The sequence below is a fragment of the Typopeltis vanoorti genome, chromosome 19, assembly GCF_054136105.1.
Source record: "Typopeltis vanoorti isolate ZY-2024b chromosome 19, IOZ_Tvanoo_1.0, whole genome shotgun sequence".
Taxonomy (NCBI): Eukaryota; Metazoa; Arthropoda; class Arachnida; order Uropygi; family Thelyphonidae; genus Typopeltis; species Typopeltis vanoorti.
The window spans coordinates 73283387-73307821 of NC_143567.1; the positions used below are offsets into that span (position 1 = coordinate 73283387).

Genomic DNA, 24435 nt, shown 5'->3' on the forward strand with positions numbered 1-24435 from the left:
GAAGATTTTTTGGTAGTAAATTAATTCCCTTACCCAGTGTGAGACCACCCTTTATTAGATAAAGGATAGTCTTCTAAGGTTTCTTGAAAAGTTTAGTTTTTGGTCTTTGGAGCAGATTTTCTGGATTATCTAACCACTTAGCATGGCTATGGTATCAATACCAATTACTATAAGTTTACAGCCTTTTATGGGTTGAGATTCACATAAAAGACACTGGCCTTCTATAGGAGCCAGGTGTAAATTTATTGTTTTTAGCAAAAAAATATTAAATTTAAACCTGGCTCCTATAGAAGGCCAGTGACTTTTATGTCTAATATGAATGAAGATTTTATAATGAAATTCGTTCATATTTTCTTATCCACCTAAATGTCCATAAACTTCACTGTTTATTTCTGATTTGTCACGACCTTAGTTTGATTCTCTTTGTGACAAGAGGAATCTTTATATGGGCTTTTACAGTTTGAGATAGTTGATCTCTTATGGAGGTATCAAGGCTCCCCCCATAAACTTAGTTTTTCATCCCATGTAGAAATCGTCCCGGGGAATTGATGTACCCCTATGTAGGGTAGGTTGCAGGTACATTGAATTTTGGAAACCCTTGGAGGGCAAGGTAGGGAAGGGGATCTTTGGGTGACTTGGTATCCTTTTTTATATTTGCAGGCAGTTTGAAAGTTGCCTTAATGTATTTATGTAGTGTTGTATTTTTCCTGATATTGTATGGTATGGTTGTGGCATTCTTATAAAGTATATTAAGCTCATCCAAAGATCCCCTTTCCCTACCTTGCCCACCCAGAGGTTTACAAAATTCAGTGCGCCTACAACCTACCCTACATAGGGTAAACAAGACACACCATTCCAATAAGAAAAGACAAGCATAAATGCTATATTAGATTCCTTCACTATGATAAAACAGGCCTGTCAGACCATTTCAAACATGTCAGAGAATCAACTGGAAAGGCACCAGGTTCCATCCTGGTTTGAAAGAAAATTCAAGGAAACTTGTGAGATGATGCTGAAACATCATCCTAATCTCAACAAGAATGATGGATTAGTAATCTCAAGAATCTGGAAAACCCCTCTGCAATCTATATAGCATCCAGAACATGATGGCAGAATCCTAACACAAGAAAATCTTAAGATAAGAGGACCGTAGAGATGTGTGACGTAGTTCCACTGTAATTTTTTTAATCATCTGTATATTATTATACTTGCGTATAAAAAATAATTATATTAATTAATTAAATTTTTATTAAATTATTTTTATTTTATTTTTTCATTAGAGATCAGGCTAGTGTGAATGATTAACAAAGCATTTCGATTTAGCTTTCTTTAATGTAGTGTGATGCTGTTTGTCCTGTGCATATGTATATTTTCCTGATGATGATCTTGATATAGAGGTCAAAACTTCGAATGTTATTTTCTTAATTGTAAGTAAAGTAATTACTCCAACATGTGTGTCTTTGTCTCCATAAATTCTACACAAGGTATATGTTTGTGTACATGTGGAATTGCTTAGTATTTATTAGTTTATGTACTGGTATCACTGGTATCCTTTAGGGTTCAGATTCCACATAAGATGCAGGAACCTTTATAAGAGCTTTTGAAATCAAGGTAATTTAGCTGATTTCATATGAAGATGGCAAGTTTTTCATCCACTAACATTGGCCAGAGAATATCTGCAAATAAGAAACATATTAGCCTCATAGCCTGCTTTACTTCAGCTGTAATTTCAATTAAACTTCAACCTATTTTATGTACCAGTCTCTTTTACTTATATTATACTATTTATATACTAAGATAGTTCAAAAATTTTGTAGGTATATTGACTTTTCATGTGAAAAGACGGCCAGCAGATTATCAGCCTAGAAAAAGAAAGAAGAAACCGAAGCCAGCAAAAGGGGAACTGGAAAACTATAGATATGAAGATTCACTTGAGAGATTGCCTTACTTATTGGAACTCAATCCAGGTAGAAATATTTCTTTCAGTTTAATACTTGGTAATAGCATTAGTCACTAATTTATCAAACAAGTTATCAAGTGCTAATCAGCTGTTCACCATAACTTAAATTACTTATATAATTCATGTTTTAAAATGGTAAATTCATAGATAAATGTGTGTGTATGCATGTATACTCCTACATTTAAACTCTATTACATTTACAACATTGCTAAATAAATTTAATGTTAAAAATTGTATGTATATGAAATACTGAAGATCAAATTCAAAGCCAGATGACACCTCTCTCTCTACATTCCACAGTATTTACACTTAACTATCTGTAAATATGATATTATACCATATAGTACCATATCATCCATATGAAAATGTAAGTGGCATATAGGTCTATTTCTGGTTTTAAATAGTCTGCTCTTTTTTTTTTTATCTACCTAAGTAGATCAAAACAATTAAGTTTAAAAAAAAAACTGTTCTTGCATAAAATAAAGAAATGGCAATTGATATCAAACAAACAATCTTGAATTGAGAGATAATAATTTAAGTAAAGTGAGTGATATGGAAAACTGAAACTTCAGTATGATGATGCCTTAAATCTTGTAGTGTGAATGGTTGAGAAATTCTTTGATTCATTAAAAATCACAAAGAATACTGGAAACAGCAGGAAGGTTCTAAATTTTATAATAGAAATGTTTTAGGAAACTTTCATACAGCTAGTAATTGACATCTTGATTTCTGCTCTGGACCTTGGTTGCAGTTACCAATCCATGTTCCAGTATAACAATGAGTAAATAAATATTCACATAACTGTAAAGATTAAAAAAAAAAAAAAGTGTAATTTAAGTCTTGTTCAGCTTATAAGTTAAATATTAAACTTTCATTTGTATAAAAGATATTACAGTGTAGATGGTATACTAATTAAAATACTTCCATTTATACTGTCAATGTTCACTTTTAACTGAGAGAATAATATACAGATATGTGAGGTGATTGTAACCAAAATCCAGCAAAGGTAGGCCAAGTCCTAAACAGTGCTACCTAACGGGATTGATTAGGTGTTCTTGTTGTGCTGATTCTCTGATGAAGAGCTTTTCCTAGATTTGAGGCAGTTTCGTGCATTGAAATTTGAGATTTGAATGGTTTCTTAAAGTACATTCAGCTAGGAGTAAAGTATAATTTAATATATAATTGTAATCAGAAATTAATTTAAAATTTAATTTTAAAATTTAATTTTAAATTTTAACTTTTAAAATTTTAAAAGTTAATTTAAAACAAAATTTTTCTGTAATATGCAGATGGGATCTGGATTTTTCTCTAAAAGAAATAGGAAGCGATTATTATTTAGTTTGAAATTTGATGAAAACGAGTGGCACTCCTTTCCCAGATTCCATCAGGAACATCGGGAGTCTGTGAAAGCAAAACTCTTCTTCTCACATTCCATTGAAGTCTATCTCCTCCATGTATTTTAGGATAGCCAGGCTTTTTCTTTCCTTGTGGATTCATTCCAGAGGCTGCATGACAGATTTCTTCATGATCTTTCCTGAGTATCTGCCCAATCCATCTAAATTTTCATTTTTCTGATTTCAAGATTGACTTTTTTTGCTGATTTGTTCTTTATTAGTAATAATTTGTGGCCACAAAATTCAAAGTATGCTCCACAGATATCAGTTCATGAATGTTTGTAGCTTTCTTTCTATTTCCTTTTGAAATCAACTGCATTTTGCATTCATATAAAAGAATTGATTTAATGCATGCATTAAATATTTTTATTTTCGTATCTGTGTGAATATTTTTCATTTTCCACACTCTACTAAATTTAGAATATGCACTTCTTGTGTTTTGAATCCTTATACCAACATCTCTAGTTGCTCCTCTATCTTCAGATAAAACACTGCCAAGATATATAAAATGTGAAATAGTTTCGATTTTTCCATTTTCAATTGTACTTAGTGTCTGTTCACATTCATTCTCATTTTTTTTTGTTTTGTTTTGTTTATATTTATTTTCAAACAAGTGATTCTTCTTGTAATGTGGTAATTTGTTTTTGGTATCTGCATGTCTGTGAGCAATTAGACATGCATCATCTGCATAGTCTAGATCACCCAGTTTTATTTATTTTCCATTATATTCCTTTGGGACGTTTCATTGCTGTCTGTTATAGAACATGATCTAACACCAGTATAAATAATAAAGGAGATAACAGACATCCTTGCACTCCAGATACAGTTTGAAAGGGCTGTGACAAATATCCATCAAACAGCAACTGACATTGGAATTTGTTATAACCTTCTGTATGAGGTTTATTATCTTCCATGGCATTCCTTTATTTTGAAGTGCATTCCACACAATCTTTAACAATAGAATGGAAGGCTTTTTCATTTCTTGTGGATTCCATTCCAGGGGCTGCATGACAGATTTCTTGATGATCTTTCCTGAGTATATGCCCGACTTAAATTCACCCGACTGTTCTATTATTATTCATAAGGTTTTAGTGTGGTCTGTACATCATCTATTTGGCCTAAAACCAGACTGCTCTCTTCTCATGCCTTCATCTAAAATATTAAAGATTCTTGAAAGAATAATTTTGCAGAAAATTTTGCTAATGGCACATATCAGGTTTATGTCCCTCCAATTATTACAATTTCCTAAATCTCCTTCAACATCTATAGTTGCTCCTCTATCTTCAGATAAAACACTGCCGAGATATATAAAATGTGAAACAGTTTCGATTTTTCCTTTTTCAATTGTACTTAGTGTCTTGTTGTTCACATTCATTCTCATTTTGTTATAACAAATTGAGAATGAATATATCCCAATTTCTGTATTCCAATCCCTAGGGAATGTCTATTTTTCCCCAGATATCTTATAATAGTCAGTAGAGTATATCTGGGATTGTAGTGGTGTCAGATTTTAAAGCCTCTGTTGTGATACCATTACGTCCAGCCCATTTTCTTTTTTTTAATACCTTTTTTCTTTTTTTTTTTTATCATCCAATTTAGATGATGGGCTGGTATCAATTTTTAATTCATCTCCTTGTTTTTTATTTCTGTTTGTATTCTATCGCTGCTATTGTTCAAGATTTGACTAAAATGTTCTCTCCACCTTTCCTGTGGTTCTTCTTTTGACACTAGAATTTTTCCATTGAGATCTTCACTGGGACCTTCTTTTGCATGTCTTCTCCAGAAAGTCTTTTTATAATATTGTGTAACTGTCTGCTGTTATACTTGTCTGCAGCTTGTTCTGCCCTCGATGCCAGTTCTTCAAACCATCATGATCTTTTCTAGCACTTCTCTTAGCTTTTTTATTTAAAATTTCATATTTATCTTTAAGTTCATTTTCCTTTTGGGCAGTATTTCTTGCACATAATTCCATCTTTATTGAGGACTTTTTTTTTACCTTTTTCCATATAGTCTCTATATCACCATTCCTTATATCCTCTCTTCCATTAAAATTAATATCTATATTTTCCCATATCTTTATTTTAAACTCATTGCAGTCTTCAGCATTTTGTAATTTAGCAATATAAAATTTCCATCTATTAAATGTTTTCCCCTGGTGATTTTTTTGAATATATAACGGCATAGAGCCCATTATTAGGTGATGATCCAAGCGAATATCAGCACTTCTTTTATTTTGGACATGTAATAACATCTTCTGCACCTTTGACTGATGACAATATAATCTATTTGATTCTGTTTTGTCATCTGGTGACACCTAAGTTACTTTATGTATTCTCTTATGCTTGAAGATTGTGCTACCCATTACTAAGTTATATTTGCCACACAGTTCCACCAATAGTTCACTATTTACATTTCTCTCTCTCCCAAACTCATTACATTCTCCAACTCCTCATTTGCACCAACTTTAGCATTGAAGTCGCCCATGAGAAGTATGCTCTTGTTACCATGTGTCATCATCAAGATTTTATCAAGTAGACTGTGAAACATTTCTTCAAAGGATGCATTCTCAGTTGGGACATAGCACTGAACAACTCTTAGCCTTCCAAATTTAGTTTTAAGATTTACTGTTGTTATTTGTTATGAAATTAGTTCCCACCCAATCATTGCTTGACTAAATCTTTTGCTCATGAGGATTCCTACTCCATATTGTTGTATATCAGTTATATTAGGCATCCCTGATTAAAGAAACACATTCCCGATGGGAAAATTTATTATACCGATAACATTCCATCTTACTTTGCTAACCCCCCAATAATTCAGTTTTATATTTTTCCATATCCTTTATTAGTTGTATTAGTTTTCCTGTTTAATAGTGTTTTGACATTCCATTGGCCTTACATTAGGAAAATTAGGACATGAATGTAACATTCATGTCCTAATTTTCAAAACTTTAGTCAAGGAGTGTTCGATTTCTGCATTTATCTGACATGAAAACAGTATTTAAATTTTTAGAGACTTGCAGGTTGTTAGCCCGCATAGTTCCTATTCTGGTGGTAGGGTTGCTACCTCAGCATCCAGACATGCATTTTTATACACAAGCATTCACTCTTGAGTAGATGTTTTGGTTATATCGCCGTTACCTGGTCACCAGAGCCTCGTTTGTGATAACAGGTTCTACTATGAGAAGGTGAGGATGATATTTGAGTGTGAGAGGCTATATGTTATATATCATGAAGTCAAGGACTTAATAATATTATGCAGTCACTACTGCTTAGAACCCACTTTGTGTGTGTGCACAAAACTGTGCTACAAGTTTTTTGTCAAGAATGTAAAGCAGGCTAATTCAAAAAAGACAAATCGATTTCCACCAGTTGAATATGATAATCTGAAGAAAGTTTTATTAGATTTAACAAATGAAGCATAAATTGACATTGTATCCATGTCTAAAAAAACATAATACTGAAGGTGGATGACATTTCAGCTGACTTATCACTCACTCACTCACTGATGGGTCAGCAGTTGGTAGCCTGTTATTAAGTAACTCATCAAGCAGAGATGAAAGGTTTAAAGTGGAAGTTTGGATGCAGAGTAGTTTTTAGGTGGTTGAATATATAAAGTGATTCACTGTATTATTATTAATTTTTTGTCCATTTTGTAGTCAAATTTTTATTTTATATATATATATATATATATATATAATGTATTCCTGAGCTTCTACTCGGTTGTTATGGTACATTTTAAAAATATTACGTGGTTAAAATTATTCGGTAATATTTTTACTGAAGTTACGCGGTAGGTGGGACCAACAAAAAGCGCATAAGTCGGATTCGCATAACTCGGGTATAATTTTGCATACAAACATACAAAATATTAATTATTGGAACCAAAGGTTTACAAAAACACCTATATTTTTTAAGAAATATAATCATAATTGTAGTTTTTCGTACATAAAAAAAAAAGAAAGTTATTTCGATGTCACTGGTTTCATAAAATCTAATAGATTCGTCTGACGGCATAATGTCTTTTTCTTGTCACGCAAAATTTCTTCATAGCAAGCTAATGATTTTTTTATTCCTTACCTTGTGGCTACAATTCGTTTCTCGTTAGAATCTATGTCCTCCAAAATCTGTAAACCTTTCTTTTATGATTGTTCTTACTGTGGATTCCTGTAGATCAACCTTTGCTAGCTCACAAATTTTCATTCCACCTTCAAAATCCTTAATAATGTTTTTGTTTCCAAAGTCAATGTTTTTCTTTTCTTGCTAGCTGTAGAGGAATCGGACTTGCTTCCTTTGGACGACATTATTATTTTTTATGTGATAAAATTTTTATCAAGAACATAACGTTAAACAATCGCAAGGTTTGGAGACTATAAAAATCGTGTATGAATGGAGACCGTGCAAAACACATCAGTGCTTGTTCACAGCATGTGCGACACTGGCGCATGTGGTCGGTGCCGGAAAGATATGACTAGTGGTGAGGCGTGAAGGGGGGACAGGAATACGTACATATATGAAACTGCGTAATTCCGGATTCGCGTAAGTAGGGGTATGACTATATATATATATATATATATATATATATATATATATATATATATATACACACAGTAGAACTTGGTTATAACGATCACGGTTACAGCGAATTCACGTTTATAACGAATAATTTTGAAGGTATATTCAAATTATATTTGATTTAATGCATGTATTTCATGTTTATTACGAATTCGTTTCACAGGAATAACGAACGAATAATAAAGGAACGTTAGTCGTTCCTTTACTGACATTTCGTACGTACGCATTTTCTGGTTGTGGAAAAATGTTGGGAGTCAAACAGAAAATTTTATCGGTTTCTGAAAAAGTAGAAATTATACGGGAGGTGGAAAGTGGCCAATCAAATGTGACAGTAGCAAAGATGGTTTGTCCCCCATCTACAATATCAACAATTTGAAAGAATCGTGAGTTGACTCTAAAAGCTTTTGAAAACAATTTATCGAACTGTAAAAAACTTAAAAAGTGTAATAAAAGTGACGTTGACGAAGCACTTCTTTCGTGGTTTAAAGTGCAAAGAACCGCTGGCTTACCTATTAGCGGACCAATTTTGAAAGTTCAAGCCGAAAAATTTGCTGTTCAACTTTGTTTTAGCGATTTTAATTTGCAACAATGGGTAGATTGATTTGCAACAGTGGGTAGATTGATCACTTTAAGAGCAGAAACAATATTGTCTATGCAAAAGTAAGTGGTGAGTCATTGTCCATTGACAAAAACGTTTCCGACTGGATCAAGAATGCATGGCCAGACATCAAACGAAGGTATGGATACAACAACATTTATAATGCAGACGAAGCAGGGTTTTTTTATAATTTAACACCCAATAAAACTTTTCAATTTAAAAATGAAAAGTGCATTGGCAGAAAACTTATCAAAAATAGACTCACAGTTTTAGTTGCGAACATGACCGGTAGCGATAAAAGAAAGCTTCTTGTAATTGGAAAATTGGCAAAGCCTAGATGCTTTAAAAACATTAAAAAACTTCCTGTTGATTATACAGCGAATAAGAAGGCCTGGATGACATCTTCAATTTTCGAAAATGAAATTCGCAAGTGGGATAAAAATCTTCGCAATGAAAACCGGAAAATTTTGTTATTGATAGACAACTGTCCTGCCCATCCTGTAGTGGCTAATTTAACAAACATAAAACTTGTTTTTTTGCCACCGAATTTGACATCTGTCTTGCAACCACTTGATCAAGGCGTAATTAGATGTTTTAAATCCCATTTTCGTCGTTTGTTAGCCTTGGAACTGATAGAATGCAGAGAAAAATCCGGGAAAATGCTTATGCTTACGACTCGAAGATCAGTGTACTTCACGCAATACATTTAATGAGTGATGCTTGAAATTTGGTGTAATCGTCTACGATACAAAACTGTTTTAAGAAAGCCGGTCTTGCAGAATAAGAGTGCGAATCTGAAGAAGATGAAGAGGATAACTTACCGTTATCAGCGTGGTTAAAAGCGCGAAACTTGAACAATTTTGAAACGTGCGCAGAGATTGATAATGGCGTTGCAACTTCGGGTATACCGACAGTAAAATTCGGACTTGTGATGAGTGGTAAAGCTGGTGAAAGTCTTGATCATTACGCAGAATGAATGCTCGCTTATACGTATACTTTTAGAACACATTCATACGCATTTCACTGATGTAATTCTAGTGATGTTATTTATTTCTGAAAAACTTGACACAAACTTGCTTTACAAGATTCTTGAAACTACAAAAACATTATAATTTGCCTTCAAACACTAATGTTGTACTTATTCTTTCACTTCGGGCACATTTAAAAAAAATGGATACCACACACAGCGGAAACTTTGCTAATCAAGTCCTAAGCGTCGTCTGCTTCTGTCACGACTGCAGCGCCTCCTCGCCAAAGTACACAGTTTTAAAGAGAATTCGCAAGTCTTTGTGACAAAAATCTTTACAGCTCCCTTTGGGGGAAGCACATCCGTCACAGGAGTGTCGATGTTGCATCTAAAAAAAAAAAACTCAGGCGAGTAATTGACTCTAAAATACAAGAAATGAGGTGAGAGCTTTATGGTGCGATGCAGCTCCCACACACACAAAAAAAAAACTATATAATTATCATTAACTAAACATCAAGAAAATATATAATCATTATTAAGAAACAAGCCAATAGCATTAATTAATTATATCAGTTTTTAATCTGGAAAGGGCATCAGCGTTACCGTGACGACTACCCTTTCTATATGTAACAGTCAGATTATAACGTTGTAGGGCTAAAGCCCATCGGGACAACTTGGCACCATTAGGGGCACTTTTAGTTAGATAGGTCAGAGGGTTATGATCTGAAATTACCTGTATTTCAGCACCAAATACCCATGTGTCAAACTTTTTCAATGCCTCCAAGACGCAAAAAGCTTCCCTTTCAATGGTTGACCATTTCATTTGACAGGAATTTAGTTTCTTACTGAAGAAAGCAATGGGCAATTCTTTTCCTTGTTCGTTGTTTTGAGCTAAACATGCGCCAATTGCTGTTGCTGATGCATCCGTATACAACTGGAACGGCTTGTCGAGATCTGGAGTATGCAAAGAAGGCATTTTTATAAGCTCTTCCTTGAGTTTCGTAAAAGCTTCATCAGCATCAGTAGTCCAAGGAATGTTGTTTGGGACACTTTTCTTAGTCAGATTTGTCAGTGGTAATACAATTTGGGAGAATTGTGGTATGTAGTCACGGTAGTAGCTAGCCAGTTCAAGTAGACTTCTTACTTCCTTCTTTGTTGCTGGTGTCGCTAAACCTTTTATAACCTCGACCTTCTCTGGGTCTGGAGAATGTTGACCGGATCCAATCAAATGACCTAGGAACTTCACTTGATTTTTCCCGAATTCGCATTTTTCTAGGTTTACTGTTAAACCCACCTCTCTTAATGTTTTGAAGACTTCATCTATGTGGGTGAGATGTTCAGACCATGTTTTAGAAAATATAGCCAAATCGTCGATATAAGATCGGCAGTATGCCTTATGAGGAGCTAGTGCTTTATCTAATGATTTCTGGAATGTGCTTCCAGCGTTCTTCATTCCAAACGGTAAGACATTCCATTGATAGTGACCAGAATGCGTCACGAATGCGGTGAAGGGCTTTGCTTCCTTTTCCATAGGGATTTGCCAATATCCCTTGGTGAGGTCAACTACAGTGATAAATCTTGCTTGTCCTACCTCAAATAATAAATCTCTAGCTATTTTCATTGGATAAGCATCTGGAATAGTAAAACTATTCAGCAATCTAAAGTCAATGCATAGTCTGACACTTCCATTTTTCTTAGCCACACAAACAACGGGATGAGCCCATTCAAAACACCTTCGAAGCGTCTCATCATCCTTTTGAAGTTTGCCGAATTCGAATTTTGTTTTTTCTGGTATACACTCATTTTCTTCACCTGGTGGGGACTCTATCGTACTTACTGCCAATGCTGTACTGGTTATTTTCGAAGGCATGTCTTCATCTTCATCATCTTCTGACCGTTTATCGCTTAAATCTTTTGATTTCAGAACCGGTGTCTCCCAATGATGACTACTCTCATGTAGCTCGACGCTTTCGACCAGCATTTCATAGGCAGAGGAGCTCAGTAGCAGATCGGTAACCAGTTTTCTTGAGACAGCACATGTGACTGGAACATTACCATGTAAATTATCATCAATTTTCATTTCAAAAATCCTTAAGGGTGTTATTTCATTTTCTCCGAAAGCAGAAGATATTTCTATCTTACTTTCTCCATCATGGGGCGTATCTGCCACTAAATCTTCGCGCACTACCGATATTTGCGCTCCCGTATCTATTATTCCATTTAAAACCCTACTTCCACATTTGATTTTGACCACCTTCAAATCATCTACATTTCGATCAATGTCCACTGATTTGGATACTGGAATGGAAATTTTGGCAGTCAACACACCTGATTTATCGTCATTCCCAGTGGTAGACGTTTGAACTAGGTTACTGTGTGCTGTAGTAGGAGTACCTTTTGATTGACTATTTTTCATACAAAACTTGGCAATATGACCTTCCCTTCTACAAGTAAAACAAGTTGGTTTGTAGTGAGGCTTGTATGAATCATAATTTCGCCACGGCTGGTACCATCTCGGTGGACTTTGAGAGGGAGATAACTTATTTTTGAATGTTCGCTCAGCAGGTGGAGTATAAGGTCTAAACTTTTCAGTAACCTTGTCCTTCGGAATAGCTCCGATGGGCTTCCTTGATGTACTACGAACACTGTCGTATTCGTCCAATCTCTCAGCTAACTTAGTTGGAGAAACGAATTTTGTCCAGTCGTCTAAGAGATGTTCTCTCACTTCATGTGGTACTTTCTTCTTCAGTTGATCCGTAATAATTAGATCTTTTAACCCTTCAAAATCCTTGATATCAAGGCCACCAATCCACTCTTCGAAATAATTAGTTATTTCATAACAGAAATCCCTCCAAGATTTTTCAGCAACCTTTTGGTGCATCACAAACTTTTTTCTGAAACTTTCAGGATTCAGTCTAAATCTCTTTAGTAGAATTGTTTTAATATATTCATAATCTTCGCAATTTTCTTCTGACTCTCTACCAATTAATTGGACAATCTCAAATGGTAACAAAGTCAAGAGACATGATATCCAGTCTTTAACATCTATTTTTGTTCTCTTAGCTTGTCTTTCAAACAGGGATAGGTATATCACAATGTCATCCTCTTGTAATCTAAACCTAGGCATTAGCTTAATTAGTTCAAGACAATATGGTTTATTGTCACTGGATACTGGAGTTGAGGTTGGTTGAACACGCGCTTCAATTTCCAGTTTCTTCAACTCGAACTCCATTTGTTCTCTTTTCTGTTGGGCCCCCAATTCATCTTTCCGGCATTGGGCTTCTAGTTCTTCCTTCCGCCGTTGAGCTTCTAATTCTTTCTTCATCAGTTCTTCCTCGAGTCTGGTACTAATAATCGTCTCCAACATCCCTTTAACAAATTCTTCTTCATAAAATTTACTTCCCGTAATAATCATTTTAAGATCTATCACTTTCATTTCAACAGTTGGATTCTCTCCCAATTCTTCAGCCAATTTACGTAAATCTTCCTTTCTACCTTTGGTTAAATAAGTCATGGTGCTAAACAATAACTCTCTTTACTGATAAAAAAAAAATCACCCTAAAAAAAAGAATCAATTGCACTTTTTTTTTTTCTTTTTTTTTTTTTAAAAGCCCAAAAAGAGATGTATACATTTGGCGATTATGGGACTCATAATTAAATTCAACATATCATTTGTAAACATAGATAAATCTTACAATATTATCAGATAAAAACTTCAACTACACAATTTACTACACTTTCAAATACACAAATATATATATATATATATATATATATATATATATGTGGATATATAAAAACAAAACAAAAACAAAAAAATAGTTCCGATTTTACACCGCTACTATATAATAACTGAAATCTCGAAACAGAACTATCAAAACAGTATGCAAAAATTAACTATGATAACACTGTCGTGTTCTTTCTCTGGCGAGAAATCACAAGTTCTGACTGTTCCAAGATGGAACTAACATGCAAAACAGGACAAATCGGTAACTGCAGAACAAAATAAATTTAAAATGAAAAAAAAAAAAAACAACTATTCTGAACTATCTGGGACGAAAATATAGCTTGAACACTGGCGTGTTTTTCATTTATCCAAACTGTTGTACTACTGTTCCAGGATGGAACAAAATTTGAATACTGACGTATTCTTTCTCTGGCGAGAAATCAAAACTACTACTGTTCCAGGATGGAACAAACTACGAACACTATTTTTTTTTTTTTTTTGTTTTGTATTAGAACAGACTTTCGCCCAAATAATCAAAATAGAACTCTAAAACATGGGAGCATGCATTTACATAACGAATTGCTCTCACCTTGTAGATCCTGTCGACTGCGCCAGTAAAATTCGGACTTGTGATGAGTGGTAAAGCTGGTGAAAGTCTTGATCATTACGCAGAATGAATGCTCGCTTATACGTATACTTTTAGAACACATTCATATGCATTTCACTGATGTAATTCTAGTGATGTTATTTATTTCTGAAAAACTTGACACAAACTTGCTTTACAAGATTCTTGAAACTACAAAAACATTATAATTTGCCTTCAAACACTAATGTTGTACTTATTCTTTCACTTCGGGCACATTTAAAAAAAATGGATACCACACACAGCGGAAACTTTGCTAATCAAGTCCTAAGCGTCGTCTGCTTCTGTCACGACTGCAGCGCCTCCTCGCCAAAGTACACAGTTTTAAAGAGAATTCGCAAGTCTTTGTGACAAAAATCTTTACACCGACAGACACTGACATCTTAAAACAAATCTCTCATACACCAGAAGAAGATAATAGTAGTAGTGACTCTGAGGAAGAAAATAGCAGTGATGAGAAAATCATTACCTGGTGTGAAGCAGAAAGTGCTTTACATATTTTAACAAGATTTATGGAATCGCGATCTGTAAGTTCAGATGACACATTCAAGCATCTTAGTGGTATAAGGAACAATTTCAAACGTATGAAATATGAGTCTTGTGCAAAGCAAAGCACGCTTGATGATTTTTTATGTAAAAATGTGAAGTTTTAAAAATAAATTTTTGTTCTTTATATGTATGTATGCACATATTTATGTTACCCAATATACCTATGCTGAGAAAAATCTGAAAACATTTTTAATTTGCTCAAATTATGACCTTCTTGGATATAACGAATAACGGTTATTATGAACAAATATTTGCGGTCCTCTGGAATTCATTATAACTAAGTTCTACTGTATATATAAACAAGTGACTTTATAACAGAAGGTGGGACTAGGAATGTCTGAAAAGGAAGATAGCATTATGTGGAAATATACTATTCTAGAGAATGAGGGTCTTCAAAATTCCCACAATGTATCCAAGCCATGGTTTTGAAGAGGTATGCCAGAATACTATGAGGGGAGGAATATCTTAAGTGGTTGAAACAAAACCTCCAGTTCATATGCACATCCTGCATCGAAGCCTGCAGCACTTACAAAACAATCATTAACAGCAGCAAGTCTGACTATAGAAGGACTAAGCATAGAAAACTATGGGTAATCTCTGCAGAAGCTGTTGGATGCAATTTTTGCTCATCTGTGCTCCTGCAATATTGCAACATCACCTAATGATCAATCTGACTTCTTGGCATCATTTTTCTCATTCATCCCTTCATAACTTTACTTGAAATATTTCATCACATGCCTCCTGTAGCCTGCCACCAAAAGTTATGAGAAGAATCTTGAACTACTGGATACTTGAAGGCTTTTGGTCCTGATAGTATCCCACTAGTTGTGTTCAAGAGATGTGCTCCTAGATTGACATCTGTTCTTTATCATCTGTATGCAACTGGCATCTATCTACACAAAGAAAGCCCATGTGTACCTGATTCAAAAAAAAAAAAAAAGGCAAGTGGCCATAATCAAACCATCAACCTATTGCTCTCACATCAGTGCTACATGAAGTAATGGAGGGAGTCATCAACAGTCAGTTTCAACACCACCACCACCAGAGAATTGTCAACTACTCATTCACTACCTTTGTGAATTCTGCTGCTAAGATCTGCAGCAGATCTCCTTTCCTCTGGACATGTGCTAGAGAAAGGTTTGGAGAAACATGGTATACTTGACATTTCCAAGACATCTTATGGTCCACCTTCTGTCTCTTTGTAATTGGATTGCAAGTTTTCTCTCTGCTCATTTGCTGTGTTGTGTGTTGGAAGGTGTTCTCTCTCTCTCTCTTCAGGTTTTCCTATTAATGCAGTTGTTCTTCAGGACTGTTATTTCACCCCTTCTTCCTTATATATATAAATGATCTTCTCTCACAGAACTTAAATTCTGTTCTTAGTTTTGCTGATGATAGCACTCATTTTTTCAACTTGCGGTGCTCAAACATTTCAAGTTTCAGAATATTTTGCTATCATTGCTCAAAACACTGATCTCCATATCTTCCTTTGATGTGATAGCGATAGCCTGGTCACTTTCATGCTTTCAAAATACGATTTAGGCTTTTTACTAAAAAGATTACTTCTTTCTCCCTTACATGCTCATCTTAACAGTCAAGATCAGATCTCACCTCTTGAGTGGCATTTACTCCAGGCCTTTTTTGGCATAAGCAAATTATGTCTGTAGCATCCTTAGTTTCAAAAAATCTTGGTATGCTTTTTTCACTTGAGTTGTTATTTTTCCACTATCCAGCTACAAGCTCCATAAATCTCAACCTTGGCATGCTGTTCTCACATTATTTGGTGGGTATACCAAAAAGACCTAAAAAATTCTCAATACTGTTTAGATTTAGGTAGTTGGGCTAATTGATAACTCTTGTCTCACAGGTTAGTTTTGACATTTTCCTTTCTACATGGGCATGGTGGATGCCAGTTCAGCAGAGTTTTCATCCATCATGTCCTTTTCATTTCTGTTAAACTTTTAGTACATTGAGCAAGCCATTAGCTGCTAGATATCCATTTACAGTTAAATTACTTGCTTACTAAACTGTTACTCTAATATTCTTTCATTCCATTTATCTTGGTTCTCTGGAATAGCCTTCCCTATGAGTTATTCTCCAAAGACTATAACTTTCAGCTCTTCAACAAGAGTGTTGAAGATTACTTTCCTCTTTATCCCTGCTTCATTGTGTAGTGGCTCCTGTTCATGGTGGATTGGATTTCCCAGTGATGTTACTGGTCCTTTTCATTTTTTATCTTTATCTGTGGAATAAGCAGAGCAGTTGAGAATCCTGGCTTTTCCAGAATCTTGGAACAAGACAGCTATTATTGCCCTTCCAAGCCAGGTAAGGATCAGAAATACCAACATATTACCATTCATTTGCTCTGATTAGCAGCTTGTGCAAGATTTTGGGAAAAAATGGTTAACTCTTGTCTTTTATGGTTTCTGAAGTGCAACAATAATTTTTCCAGGATACAGTTTGGCATTCACAAATATCATTTTATGCTGGATCATTTAATCCAACTTGATGCATTGATTAGAGATGCCTTTCTAATACATGATTACACTTAGTGTCAGCTTTTTTGCATAGAAAAAGCATATGACACAGCTTGGAGGCTTTGCATATTGAAAGACAAATACAGGTTTGGTCTCAGAGGAAATGTCCCTCCCCTTATTAAAAACTTTATATTTAACTGAATCTTCCAAGTCTGAATGAGATCATCTCTTTCTTTATCTAACTATAAGTAATGCTCTCTTTCTGTGTGACTTTACCATCTTTTTTCCATTCCTGTAACATAAGGATCATGGAGAGACAGGCAGCAAGCTGCTGACTGTCTTTCAGACTAGGCTTGCAAATGGATAAATATTTTCACCACAGAATACTGTTTGCTTGCATTTTTGCTGCAGATGTCATGTACATCCTGACCCAGAGCTAAGACTAGGACAAATAGTAATCCCAGTTGCAACTAGGATTATCTTCGGACCTACATTTGACAAAAACTGGCAAATGTCGGTGTGTGTTTTTTTATATAATTTGCATGATAAGTGCAGAAGAAAGATAAATATCCCCTGTACCCTAACTTCTACATCATAAGGTTTACTACAAATGTTCATTGCTCAATATATGTCAAGCACTTATCAGATCTAGATTTTATTATGGATCTCAAGTCTATGCTTCTGCAAGAGACAGCACACTTTAGTTGGATCCAATCCACCAAGCTATCAGAATTGCAGCTTGATCATCTTGAACATCACCTTTTCTAACATATATGTTGAATTAAATGAACCATTTTTGTCACTTCAGCATTAGCAGCTATCCTTATATTTCTTCTTCTTCCTTAGCTTGCTGAACCTCTGTTTCTTTTTTTGCTGCAAGTATACCAATTTCTTCCATTCCTTTCTATCTTGAGTTCTTTCAGTCTGGTCCAGGATTACCATCTCAGCTGAGTCTCTTTGGATGTTATTCTCCTAGTGCTATCATGGTCTTCCTCTTGGTCACTTTTCATTAAGCCTAATCTTGAATGCTTGCTTAGCCATTCTTTCCTCTCACACATTCTTCCACATATCCAAGCCATCTCAATCTGCAAGCTCTGATTTCATCAGATAGAAGTGGAGATCTGTAGTGTTTATATTGTTCTTGATTTGGTCTTCTCTATTCAGCTGTTGTGTTATCTTTTACAAGTCCATAAACTTTTCTGAAGATTTTATTTTCAACGATCTGCAAAGCTCTTTCATCATGGTGTGTTATGTTCCAGGATTCTGCTCCATATGAAATAATAGGTGTGATGATTGTCCTGTTTATTTCTGTTTTCAATCTGCTTGACAGAATTTCGAAAAATAAAAAATGATATAGTGAATGATAAGATCTACTGGAGGCATGTATTCTGACTTGTATTTCTATACTAATTTTATTATTTTGATTGATTAATGTTCCAAGATATTTGAAAGAAGTGGCACGCCTAAATTGTATCCAGGCAAACTGATAATTTTCCCTTGATTGCGATTTCTACATACTTTTAAATAATTCAATAAGATATATAAGTATGGACAAAAGGAAATCTCCTTGCTTCAATCCTGTCTTAATATCAAGAGGTTTAAATCTAATTCCATTAGCCAATACCATATTTTGGTATTGGCTAATGGAATTTAAATTTTGATTAAAGGTAGAATATTAGATGAACTAGTAATATCTCATAACATAATACCTTTAATTAAAATTTAAATTCCATTAGCCAATACCAAAACATCCAATCAAAGGCCTTTTCTATGAATGCTCTCACATGCTTTTCTAAAATCTATAAATAAAATAAATCTGCTGATTATATTTCCATTTTCCTCCCTTAGTATCTCTCTTAATGTAAAAATCTGGTTAACTGTAGACTTATTTCTTTGGAATTCTGCTTAATATTTACCTATATTTTTTCTTCTACATAAGGTAAGATTCTTTTTAGTATAATATTATAATTTTGTAGCCTGCTGACAGGAGTAATATATCTGTAATTTTAACATTCATCTTCGCCATTCTGAGAGTATCTTTTCTTATTTCCAAATTAAATTTACCAGTTTATATATATGTGTAGTTAATTCACTTCCACCATATTTGATAAGTTCAACTACTATTTCTTCAGTACCTAGTGCTTTGTTGTTCTTGAGCTGTGTTATATTTCTACTTCAGCCAGGAAGGTTAAACATTTCTGGGTTGAAAGGTATGATAGGTATTTTGTGTGAAAGTCTCAACATGTTCACCACAGTTTAGGGGTTTGTTAACATACTACCTCTACCTGTTTGCTGTTTCATCTCTAGTGGCTAGTGTATGTCCATTACTTTTGTTGACTGTTGTTGTCTTCATATGTGGACCAGTTTTTTTTTTTGTTTTCTAGTTTCATAGAAAAATTTTCTAGGGTTATTTAATGCAAAGTATTTCTGGAATTCTTCAATCTATTTATGTAATAATTTTTCTTTTCTGTTGTCTGATTATTTTATTGGCTTTCTTTCTGCTCTCTGTATAGAATGCTTGGAAAAAAATTAACAGATATCCCCATGGGCAAGGTGCATCATGCCATTTATACCAGCTACAACTTATACCACCCCACAACAGCCTAGGACCCCATTATATGCCTCCTGGAAGAATGGCTGAAAATTCCTGTTGATCGCTATCGTGTGTGCTTGTGGAAAGTATGCCCTTAGGATTGCTGCAGTCATTGCAGCCTAAGGAGGTCTTACATCTTATTAAGGTGGGCAACATGGCTATTTGTTCCTCACACTGTGTTACTTCTTTCTAAGTAGATTAGCATGAATATCAGTTGGGTTATTAAGCCTTACTGCCAGTTCATATTTTTTGTTAAAATATTTTTTACGTTATATTATACTTTGAGTTCCAGTTGAGTTTTCTATTATTCTATCCTTGGTATGATTACAGATGTTTTCAATATTTTAATTTTTCAGTTTTTCTTTTAATTCGCTCTCATATTTTCTTCTCTTTTTCTGTTTTTATTTAGTTTATTATTTTATCTCAGATGATTCATATGTACTGAAAAATGTTTACTGTTTAATTTAATCTTTAATCCTCCTGTCTACCAGCATGTCAATCATCTATACAGACATGTACAAAATGTGAGTTCCAAATAGGGTCTGTAGCCAACTTCTCAGACAGCATAATATGTGATATATTAGAAAATGTCCTTGTTATATTTGACCAGAACGAAATCCTACCAGACCAATCTCCACAGCCAATTAAATTATTTGGTCAAAAAATAACTGTCCATGTCGGCTGACCTGCAAAAAATAATTATCATGTTGGTTGACTGGAAAATTTGTGCGATACATGTCAGACTGCCATATTTCCCTTATGATTTGCAAATAAAAGCATTACTACAAGCACTAGCCATCAAGATAGCTAATACTGCACAAATGCCACTAAATGCACCGTCATCGTGGCACAGCTGCTTCCATCATGTAGTTTTTCCTTTTTCCAGATTAGCACAAGATTCTACTCCTCCTGTCTACCAGCATGTCAATCATCTGTACAGACATGTACAACATCTGAGTTCCAAATAGGGTCTGTAGCCATCTTCTCAGAAAGCATAATATCTAATTGTATCTCACTAGAATGTATCAGATATGCTGCTGAGGTGCATGCATTATAGCATACTTTAAATTACTTAAAATTGAAACACACCAAAGGATACATTTACTTATACCCTATTCAAGAAGCTATTTTCAGGCACCTAGAAGTCTGGTTTACCAGCAGCATCCAGGTGGTTTGCATGTGTTGTACTCCAAGCCATACTTGGACAAGGAAATTTAGGCTGTAGATGATATAACTAAGTCAGCCTGTTCCTTAAAATACCATCATCTGCCCTCCTCTGTATATGGATTGCAGGCAGATTATAAGACAAAAATTAATATTGCAGTGGCAAACATCATGGAGTAGAGAGAATAACATGCTATACCAGATTAACTGTGAGATTGACTGCTGCTATCTAATCTGCATGGGATTTGCAGAGAGGGAGTTGTTCTTGCTCATCTCTACCTAGGCTATAGACACTATACACATTTCTTTCTATTCATGATGGTTAATGCAAAGTCATAAAGAGGCATGCAGTGAGTACAGTCATTATTTTAGTGCTTTAATTTCCCCAGGCCCTATATACTGAAGCAGATTTTATCTAATTCCTCAGATATACAGTGCTTTTAAATTTCTACAAAAGACATAATCTTTGTAATTATGTATAGATTTACATGCATACTTTTAAATAGAATTTTTTTCCCCTTCTCTCATTGTTCCATATACGTATATTTTTCTTGTATATACTTTACCTTGACTTATACTTTGTATCATGGTTTTACATAATTTTTTAAGTATTGTCATGGCACATTGTATATCAAGTGCTAATATGCTAAAAAAAATAATAAAATAAAATAAATAAAAAATATAACCCCTGTGCACTCATAACATTGATTTTCTATAGTCTCTTGTGTATGGGAGTAATATTCTGTGCGTGTATCAAGGAAAAAGTTATTAAGTTCTACGTTAAGCATATTGTACTCATTGCTATAATAAGCACAGAGGTGTTGGAAGTTTATTTTGCACTTGGTTAGACTATAATAAATTTAGTTTAATCCTTTTTCCAAATGTAAGCAAACAAAGTTTGCGCCTGAAAATATCTTCAGGACTGAGGTAAGGTGGTACATCCCTTTGGCAACTCGTCGGATCCACCTTTGCTACGAGTTGCCAAAGGGATGTACCACCTTACCTCAGTCCTGAAGATATTTTCAGGTGCAAACTTTGTTTGCTTACACTTGGATAAAGGATTAAACTAAATTTATTATAGTCTAACCAAGTGCAAGATAAACTTCCAACATCTTTCTCTAAATCCAGAGTAATTTAATAATAAGGTGGTACACTGGTTGTTAACTCGTATAGGTAAATATGACCTCTCCATTGCTTCTGACTTAGTATCACCACTCTGGGTCTGCCTCCTACTGATGAGACCTCAATAAAGGTCGAAACCAGTCTGGGTAGTGGCCCTTCCCTTAATGCATAGCAGTATACATGTCTGCAAGGAGATGTGCTTTGCATTATGGGAAATACTGAGACAAGGAGTGATGAGAACTTGATCCATCTTTGCTATGAGTTGCCAAGGGATGTACCACCTTACCTCAGTCCTGAAGATATTTTCAGGTCAAACTTTGTTTGCTTAAACTTGGATAAAGGATTAAACTAAATTTATTAAAGCACAGAGGTGTTTATTAAAGCAAAAGTGGCATCGTGTGTGATTTTTGCTAATCGATATAATATTTTAAATATGATTAATATTCTTTATTTTCCTGAGTTAGTTACTACAAAAATATCAAAATATTACATAACAAAGGATAGCACAAGGCCATAGGTTTTATCACTCTTTTAAACTTCAAATAGGTTATGTAATTTTTAGTGACTTTCTGCACATTTAAAATTTAAATGAATTTTGTAATTATAGATGGAACTGATGTTCATGGAGTACCAAAGAAGCATAGATTGTACTTAAATGTAACAGAAGTTGGCAGTGAACGTTCAAGTTCCACTGGTGGACAGTATCTTCAGGTAATAAAATTCTAAGAAATATGCTGTAAATTGACAAGAGAAAAATAAGAATTTGTTTTTTTTACTAAAATAAAGAGCCAAAAGGCTTCAGTTCAGCAATGGATAATTATATAAGTAAAGTGGATATTAGATCCAGCATTATTTCAAAACTGAATGTAGAAACTGAAAGTTTCGTAGGATCTAATATCCACTCATATAATAAGAATTTGGTTTTTTAATTAAAAGGACTGATTGATTTTTTATTTATTTTATTTTTATTTGTTTGCAATATATTATGCCAGAAATGCTGTATATAGGTCATCCTGTCCTGTTAAGGTTGCACATATCTCTATATAGCCAGTGCATTTTTCAAAATCTGAGGTTAGAAGCAAAGACTTTTTTTTTATAGGTAATATTTGTTCAAAAATTGCCTGTTAAACCAATTTTGTGTAATTTCATTTCATGCGTATTACTTTTCTTCTACTCTACAAAAAATTTTAAAATGTATACTAATTCTATAGCAAAGGCTTTTATGGTATTTATTGTGCATTGAGTACAAAATAACCATCATCATCATCGAATTCCTGCCATTTACTCTCAAGGGGTGTACAGGATGTGATAGTACTACATGAAAATTTACATCATTATTAACTTCCTATCTACAATTTTCCTCCAAATCAGTCTGTTACTTGTAAAGACTCCAATATTATCATTATCAGATCTTATATCAATCCAGCTATATCTTGGTCTTCCTCTGGGTCTTTTTCTTGCCAACCTGGCAGAGAATACTTGTTTTGCTAATCTTTTCTCTCCCATTCTGTTTAATTGACCATACCACTTGAGATTAGCTCTGCTAAAACATTCCTGGATGCTGACAATATCAAGTTCTTTCTTAATATCCTCATTTTTAATATGATATTGCCATTGATGCCATCTGTTCATGAATATAATCTTTCTCAGGACTCTCATATCTGTGGTCTCTAGTCTTTGGTCAAGTGTTTTACTACTGACCCAGCTCTCAGATCCATAAGTTAAAACTGGTTTGAACACTGTCTTGTATACAGCTAATTTAGTGTTCTGACTAATATCTCTCTTATTCCATATGAATTTATTCAACTGACTTCCTACCATACCAGCTTTGTTGATTCTGTTGTCTATTTCCATATTTAATTTACCATCTTCACTAAAAATCGTGCCTAAGTAGCTGAAATGTTTTACTTGTTCCACAGGTTCTCCATTCACAACACAGTTGACATTTTCAATGATTCTGCCTATTTTCATTGTCTTTGTCTTTTTATTGCTGACCTTCATACCATATCTATTACAACAGTTATTCAATTTAGTCAAAAAATCTTGCAGACTTGTAGCAGATTTATTTAGAAGTATAACATCATCCGCATAAAGCAAAAAGCTGACATTAACATCTCCAATTTTGATATCATGTTTTAAACCACTTTCCTTCATAATGTGATCCATATAGATAATGAATAACAGAGGGGGATAATGTACATCCTTGTCTCACACCAGATTTAACATTAAACCATCATCATGTACTTCCTTCAATTCTAACTGCTGACTTACAACTCAAATAAAGACCAAATATTGCTTGATATAATGCTCCATCGACACCATATAACTATTGCGTATTGAATAGCTTCTCTCTTGGCACCTTGTCATATGCCTTTTCCAGATCTACAAAACTTAAATACAGAGCTTTGTTATATTCCCATTATTTCTCCACTATTTGTTGAAAAGTAAAGATCTGATCCTGACAGCTGCTATTTGGCCTGAATCCAGCTTGTTCTTTACCAAGCTTTTCTTCCTCAATTCTTTTCAACCCTTTCTCAAGTATTATACTTTATAAATCTTACCAGGAACACTTGTCAGGAATTCGTCCCTCTGTCCAGGCCTTCTGAACTATGCAGTGCAGCCATAGTAAGACTTTTATACCTCCATACTTGAGCATTTCTGGTCGAATAT

The 24435-nt window shown here is 34.3% G+C and overlaps 1 protein-coding gene across 3 annotated transcripts in view; it reads left to right on the forward strand.

Annotated features, from left to right (window-relative positions):
• LOC150096246 (afadin-like) overlaps positions 1-24435 on the forward strand; it is a 512466-nt gene that overhangs the window by 96497 nt on the left and 391534 nt on the right. For all 3 annotated transcript variants that reach the window (XM_090409377.1, XM_090409378.1, XM_090409379.1), the window contains exons 7-8: positions 1818-1967; positions 22373-22476. In XM_090409377.1, coding sequence (XP_090265503.1) covers positions 1818-1967; positions 22373-22476 — 254 coding nt within the window. The remainder of the gene's footprint in view (positions 1-1817; positions 1968-22372; positions 22477-24435) is intronic.